Source organism: Gossypium hirsutum, chromosome D12, assembly GCF_007990345.1.
Source record: "Gossypium hirsutum isolate 1008001.06 chromosome D12, Gossypium_hirsutum_v2.1, whole genome shotgun sequence".
NCBI lineage: Eukaryota > Viridiplantae > Streptophyta > Magnoliopsida > Malvales > Malvaceae > Gossypium > Gossypium hirsutum.
Window position 1 is genome coordinate 9,832,392 of NC_053448.1, and position 7,897 is coordinate 9,840,288.

Consider the following 7,897-nt stretch of genomic DNA (forward strand, 5'->3'; position numbering starts at 1 on the left):
ATTTTTATGATAAATATTATATTATGTTTTGTTTTTTAAATTTGAACTTTAAATATACTTTTTAAGGATAAATAAAAATATTATTTAAATTAAATTTTCTATGAAAATTTTAACTTTAAAACTAAATATAAAAATTAATGAATTTAGTTTTAGAATTTAAAATAATAAATTAATAACACAATTAAAATCCAAAAGTTAGAACTGAAGTTGTCGTAAATATTAAATTAAAAATAAAAATTTAGAATCAAAACTAAAATAAATAATACATATGAGAAACACACTGACTAGTTGAACTTGCCTATGACTATACACATTGCAAGGTAATAAAAAATAAAATGCAGTCTGCTGCACCATCTTTGCTCTGCAAGTTTTCATTGAAGGCATTCCAAACTATATCCTGCAATATAAACATGCATTATTCATAAGAAAGATAAAAGGTACAAACCACACATGTAGGGAGAGGAAAAGTGAAAGAAAACAAAATTTTATGCGTGTAAATACAAAATGCTTTAAACACAACCTAATTGTGATTCATAATAAATATTACCTCCACTTCTGCTGAAGAGTAAGCTAGATCCAAGTTCTAAAACAGAACAAGTTTTCCAAACTCATGTGCATCCCGCAAACTTTCTTCCCAAGGCTGAAACAATGTAGGAAGCAGTTTAAGATCAACTTAAAGAATGTAAACTAATTTTCCCGCAAATAACAACAATCAAAGTAGGCTATGAAAATAATTTAAACAACTGGTTTAGGAGTGACAGAGGAGTGCTTATGAGCTCTCCAAACGATTTGCTCCTATCCTGTAAGCATGAATAAACAGCAAAATGTCCACATCAAGAACAACAGAGGGATAACAGGATAGTAAATCTGCAATAAGGAGGAAAGCAGAAACTTGCAAGCATGATATTGTACAGGATGATGAGTATTAAACAAATAAATTTATTCATCCAAAAAGAAATACGAGTAGAAGCAAGAACCAGGTAGGAGAAACAATCAAATGAGACCACATTATTCTTCCAATAAATGTTAAAAGAAATTGAAATTTGAGATCATGTGATTTAAAAAAAAAAGAGTTCACCAAAATTCAAGAAAAAATTGAACAAAAATTATAAGCAGTATTTATTCAACTTATTAATGACTTTTCAGGCTTAAAATACAAGTATCCCATCCCTAAATATTTACTTGCTGAAACATATATGTCAAAAATTTTACAATGAAAAACCAATTATATAACATGCTGAAACCAATTATATAATTGCAGTAACAATGAAAAACCCCAAAGACCAAATATTTTACAATTAATAACATGCCAAAAATTTTACATTACATTAAATTTTACAAATACTAACCATTAAATTTAATTAATTTGAGGCAGAAGAAATGAGGTCCTTCCTTAAGCTAGAAATTCGAATTAAAAACCCTATGAATATCAAAACCTAACAAACAATCAAACCACAATATATTCTCCAACTAAAATTAAAAACAACCCTACATAAAAAAAACCCTAGGTGCTAACAATTATTTTACAAGTTAATTCAGCAAATAAATGACGATAAATTGGAACTAAATTCAAAGATTGGAGGAAATAAAATGCAAAATTGAAAAATACCGAAGTACCTGAATATTTTTCAGAACTCTAAAGGGATCGAAAATTCAAAGGAAAAGAAGGTATTAAATTCTATATAAGCAGAAAAATTAACTATCGTAGCAAACTAGAATTGAACAATTAACTAACTGGATGTGGCATTTGAGAACACTCAAACTTTGACAAAAATGCAGTTCCGAAAGTAGTGAGGCCACTGAATGGCATGTCTGCCTGGACAGCAATTGTGTTCCCTGGAACACTTCTTTCATCAGTTCCCGACTGCATAAAGGGAAAGAGAGTATGTGCATAACACACGAGATCAAAACAAAATTCCACAATTACAACAAACATCAAATGATAACAAACAAAGCAGTATAGACAGTATACAGAAAATTAAGATTCAATTTCCATAATTGATTTTAAAACCACCAAGTAATGGAAACTCTCCAAGCTAGATCTGCAGAACAACAATTCTGAATTACCATAACAACAACAAATCTGTTGGTTGGTTCAGGTCCAATGTGAGCTCCTGAAAATAATAACAAAAATATATGAATGAAAAAGGAGGGGGGCTTCTAAATTAGTGATTTGTCTGAGTGAGAGTGAGAGTGAGAGGGAGAGGATCACTTGCCTAGATAACTAGTCTTAAGCAAATGTTTAATGAAGGTTGTTTGATTAAAATGGTAGTAACAAGAGCATCAGCAGCAAAGGAAGATCAACTATAAAATGACAAAACAAGCCTTCTTTGATGATTTTGAAGAAAACCATTGAGATGCAGGTGATGTTTGATTTGAAGAACTACCTGCAAGCCCCAACTTGTAAAAATAACATATGATAGTGAAATCGGAGTAAACTAATCATCAAAGGTTACAACAAGAAAGTCATACCATTGCTTTCAAGGCTACTGGACTTTGAAGATTGTTTCTTTCTCTGAATAAATCAAGCAAAATGATAAGAAATTCCAGACGCTAAGCATATGGAACATAGAGTTTAAGAAGGTAAAAGTAAGAAGCCACATACCATGATTAATGTATCTAAGCCTTCCATTACAGGAGGTCTAATATTCTCAAAGTTTACTGCAATATATCAGCATACCTTAACATTAGAAAATATTAAAAAATTGTAAAACGAAAATTTGAACAAAAAGTAAAGCTAAAATCGTACCTGAATCAGCGAAGTTGAACTTCAACGAAAAGAAGTTGAACTTCCACGACTTTGATCTGCTCCCGAACTAGCACTACCCATACTCCGCTTCTTCTCTCCGGTCATCCACCTCTTCCACCACCATAGAAGACTGTAAATGTAACCGCAACAAAACACGACAAATAGCCCAATACCACCAACGACCATAGCAATCAACAAAATCAGCTTCCTCTGTTTCTTTTTTCTCACATTTTTACAGTCATTATTCAATGGCTTACCACATAAATTTTCATTCATTGAAAATACAGAACTATCATTGAATAAAGAACCTAATCCACTTGGAATCTCACCTTCAAGATTATTTTTAGATAAATTCAAGTACTTCAAATTAGACATGTTTGAAAATGAATCTGGTATGTTGCCTGTAAGGCGATTTCCATCTAAAAGGCGATTTCTTCTGGGATTTCACCATTTAACTTGTTAGAACCCAAACCAAGCTCTTTTAAACGAGACAACCGAGAGAAATCTGCCGTTACATTGCCGATCAATCGATTCAAACGAAGTTGAATCACTTGAAGCTGAGAACAATTACCAAGCTCCTATGGCTTCGACAAAAGAGAAGCTGGCTTCGAAACAGTGGAGAGAGAAAGAAAATAAGTGAAAAAAATTGAACAAAACTGAAAAAGGAAAAAGAAAATACACTGCTGAAAAAGGAATTCCATAGATCAATCCCTGTGGTCTTTTGGTATAGATCGGAAAACCCTTTTGTCCTGATTCAGAGAGAAACAAAACCCCAAATCAATGAATCATTTTTTATATGCATATATGTATATATATATAATCATGGAGAAAAAGAGAAAAGGTTTAGGGATTTGAACGGTATTACGAGATGTTGGGGCAAAGGAACTCATGGAATTTTGAGATTAAAAGGGAAAAAGAATTAAGTACATGAAAAGAAGAGGGAGTAAGGAGCGGGTAACCGAAAATCTTTTTTTTTTTGGGAGTGGGCGGGAATTTGAATATTTTTTGTGGCGTTTTTATAAAAAAAACGCCGCCATTGTTTATTTTTTGTGGCTGCAAAAAATCATTTTATTTTGTACAAAATGATGCCGTTTTGTTATGCTAAATATTTTTTATTTTGTCTGCTAAAAATTATTTTAAAGTAAAATTTTTTTGTGGCGTTTTTTATGAAAATACCGCTATTGTGCAAAAAATAATTTCGTTTTAATTCTGTTAAAAATTATTAGTTAAGTGATTTTATAAAACAGTTATTATTTTTTTATAAATTGAATTTTTTTTTTTAAATTAAGTACTCTCAAAATAAATATCGTATATTTTAAGAAGAAAAAATGATTAAATGGCTGTAATTAATTATTAAGTTAGAATTATGCAATGTAAGCAATTAATCTCTCACATATCAAATTTTTATTAAAGATTGAGAAATTAACCATGATTTTATATTATTCAATTCCTATCCATATCAATCTGATACATTAATTTATTTATTTATCAATTGTTTTAAATCTAATATTTAAATTTGACTCACTTATCTTCCTTTCCCAATCTGTCAGATATAGATCATGATATACAAAGGCACACACACATAATGTGACTTTAAAGCGCTCAACTTACAGTATTAACATTTCAATAGTCAATTCGACACCGAGCGTGATTATTGAACTCCATATAGTACCTTTCTAGCTTTACAAACCTTAAACCCCCATAACCCCTAACCTCTAACCCCTAACCCCTAAACCTTAAACCCTAACCCTTAAACCATAATCCCTAATCCCTAAACACATAATCCCTAAACCTTAAAATCATTTAATGCAATTACTACAGTACAAATTGATTACATTTTTAAAGTACTAGCAACGTAAAGAAACAATATTACGCTCAACTATTAGTCTATTTCATACTGAATCTGGAGGCTCTCCAAATAGTTGTATGTTACCCAATCCACTTGAAGCTATTTTGGCCATATGATCGACAATTTTATTTTGATATCTCGAAACGTGATGAAATCTTACTTTTCAGCCTCGCTTGAGCAAACTAAGTATTAAGCATAACTCGCCCAATTTGCTATTGGTCGTTCAATAGGTTAAAATGGATTCTACTAGAAGCACGCAAGCTTTCTATATTCGTTCTCCCATACTATTTGAAGACCTTGTATCACCGCTCTTGTTTTGACCTTAAATTTAACCTAATGACATTCTTAGAAATATTATTTTTTTGTTTTTAAAAATTAAAAAATAAGTGAGTGTTTGGTACACTAATAGATTATCTTTTTTATTCCACAAGTAACATTAAAAAATGGACATATATTTTTTTATAAAATATTTTACTATACTCCTACAGGACACTTCTCAACCTTGCTTATAAGATCTAATGCAAATAAATATTACAAAATGTATTTTCTTTCCAATTATTGTATTCACTAATATAAGAAATAGTAACTCCCTAAACCTTAAACCACAACCCTTAAACCACATAATCCATAATCCATAATCCATAAACACATAATCCCTAAATTATCTTAGAATAATAACTCCTAAATCTTAAACCCTAAACTATAATGATAATTAATTCAATATTTTAAAATTAATACTATTTCTTTTATGATTATATAAGAAATTATTTAATATATAAATTAAAAATAATCAGTCATGTACTCAAAAAACTTTAAAATTATTTTAAATAATAGTATTTTAATTTTTTTCATTTTTAACTAATATTTTTCTATGTTTTTACTTTTAATTTTTTTCTACGTGTCATTATTTTTTTCCGAAGAATTTAAATATTCAATTAAAATTAAATTGTATTTTAATTAACATAAATAAACTAGTTAAAACAGATAAAATATTTTTTGCAGCGTTTTTCAACAAACAAAATGTCCAGAGTTAAATACATTTCTATTAAGCAACAAAAATCTCTAACAACCACCAACAAAATATCCAGAAACACTAGGATCCAAACCACTAACAAAAATCTGCAAAAATCTTAAAATAGTAACCCCTATACCTTAAACTCTAACCCATATACCCTAAACCAAAAACCTTAAACTATAGTGATAAATCTCTTTTACAATTATATAAAAAAATTATTTAATATGTAAATTAAAAAACACTCAGTAATCTACCCAAAAAACTTTAAAAAAACTCAAAAAATTATTTAATATGATAAATCTGAGCATTAGCGGCGCTTCTTTAAAAACGCCGCTAAATCCCTGAGCATTAGTGGCGCTTCTTCAGAAACACCGCTAAAGCCCTGAGCATTAGCGGTGCTTCTTTAAAAATGCCGCTAAAGCCCTGAGCATTAGCGGTGCTTTTTTGAAAACGCCGTTATGCTCATTTTTAGCGGCGTTTTTTAAAAGGCGCCGCTAATACTCGATCTTTAGTGGCATTTTTTTAAAAGCGCCGCTAATGCTTGATTTTTAGCGGCATTTTTTATCCAAACGCCACTAAAAACGCCGCTAAAAGTCTATTTTGGTGTAGTGTATAGGGGAGCCACCTCTCAAAATCGTGATGGAGAGCATGCGGTGTAATAAACTGTCGGTAGGGGAACAAATGATTCCGGTAACATCAGTGGCACTGTTAATTGTTGCTGAAATTGATTGAAATATCGAGGAGGAAACTATTTCGGGGGATGATGATGAGAGCATTGAGGAGCCTGAGGATGAATCCTTGCACAATGCCGTTTAGCTTGCTTCAATTTCCAAGTATGGTTTTCTTCTCAGAATGAATCCTTGCACAGTGCTGATGTGGGTAACAACAACAACCACCAGCTCTAGGGGTGGTGGCAGTTATACTACTACTCTCCAACCACCACCAGCTCAATCCGGGGGTAACAAAAACAACAACAACTATACTCCCCCGCCGCCGGGTGGTGTCATTGGCGACATGTATTACCCTCCACCAACGTACAAAAACTACCCAAAACCGCCACCTCCGAACCCCATTGTTCCTTACTTCCCATTTTATTACCACACTCCTCCCCCTCCTTCAAGGTCTGAAAAGCTGTTAGCTTGTTTGGTTTCAACCCTTGTTTCGTTGTTCGGTTGTTTCCTTTATGTCTTTTGAGTTTTTGACATTAAAAGCTTAAAAAAGGGTGAAAAAATAAGGTGGCAGATTAGCAGATCTGGGGAAAACTTCTACTGCTAAGAGGAAGAAAATTAAGATGAAATGGAACTGAGAATCTAAAGATATATGGAGTAATCTTTCTCTTTGTTCTCATCTTCTTCTTTTTTTTTTTTTTCTTGCCGTGGGATGTTCTGTAATTTGTTTATGATAATTATTGTATCCATTTTTTGTTGTATTAATACTAAGGTTAACTGGAAAGTAATAAGAAAATTAGCCAGAGTTGACAATAATTCAGCTTTATAATTTACATGCTAAGGGCTGTTTATTTTTAAAAATTAAAATTAATTATTCGATAATTAAATTTATTAAGGTTAAACATCCATGATACCTTCATCAAATTTTACACAACTGTACCGTTTAGTAACGAAAATATTATAGAAAAAAAATTAAAAATTTAATCATCAAAATAAAATGTCTTTTATTATTCTTATTTTTATCAAAGAAATCAAAAGTTGTTTACTCTAAAACTTTAAATTAGATTGTGATAAGAATAAAAGCAAAGTTGTTTTTTATTATTTTTATTTTTATCAAAGAAATCAAAAGTTTAACCAATGAAATATATGATTTATTTTTCATTATTTTAATTTTAGAATCAACCAGTCCAATTAATTTTAATTTTTTTAATATCAATAAAATACATTGATTTAATTTTTGATGGACGCATTATTATGATTTCTATGTTTATTTATTTATAATTAACTATTTTATACCTAAAAAATAATTTTGCAACTGTATTGTCAGCTGGTGGCTAAGCAACCAACAAAAAATGGACATTGGTTTGATTTACATCTATTTATATACCGTTTTAATTATTATTCCATTTTATTTTATGTTATTTTTGTTGGGACCTTCAATCTCTATCTTCCTTTCTTAGGGTAAATTATAAGTTTAGTCACTTATATATTTTTAAATTACGTTTTAAAGATTATTATATAGTCACTATCATTATCGATTATTACATTACGGTCATTCTGCTGTTACCATTTCAGATAAACTTTTAGATAGAACTGTATAACTAGTCCTTGTAATT

General features: G+C 30.4%; 1 protein-coding gene across 5 annotated transcripts; it reads right to left on the reverse strand.

The window, feature by feature from the left end:
• Positions 1–237: 237 nt before the first annotated feature.
• LOC107916846 (uncharacterized) lies at positions 238–3,716 on the reverse strand. Of its 5 annotated transcripts, none has more exons than XM_041108419.1 (9): positions 3,615–3,716; positions 2,750–3,498; positions 2,606–2,661; positions 2,473–2,515; positions 2,326–2,387; positions 2,068–2,114; positions 1,736–1,864; positions 548–640; positions 238–397 (listed from the first exon to the last, which is right to left on the reverse strand). In XM_041108419.1, exons 3-8 carry the CDS (start codon positions 2,630–2,632, stop codon positions 571–573), a joined length of 378 nt encoding a protein of 125 aa, XP_040964353.1. In that variant the 5' UTR covers positions 2,633–2,661; positions 2,750–3,498; positions 3,615–3,716; the 3' UTR covers positions 238–397; positions 548–570. The 5 variants fall into 5 exon arrangements, with proteins under 5 accessions (XP_040964353.1, XP_040964354.1, XP_040964355.1 ...); XM_041108420.1 differs by lacking the exon at positions 3,615–3,716 and having other exon boundaries at positions 2,750–2,965; positions 3,079–3,608; XM_041108421.1 differs by lacking the exon at positions 3,615–3,716 and having other exon boundaries at positions 2,606–2,658; positions 2,750–3,608.
• Between the last annotated feature and the right edge of the window lie 4,181 nt (positions 3,717–7,897).

Coding starts and splice junctions, on each gene's coding strand:
- LOC107916846 (XM_041108419.1), bottom strand. CDS start 2,632: ATGGAAGGCTTAGATACATTAATCATG. Junction 2,388..2,472: donor CAGTAGCCTTGAAAGCAATG/GTATGACTTTCT, acceptor TGGGGCTTGCAG/GTAGTTCTTCAAATCAAACA. Junction 641..1,735: donor GTTCTCAAATGCCACATCCA/GTTAGTTAATTG, acceptor ACATTGTTTCAG/CCTTGGGAAGAAAGTTTGCG.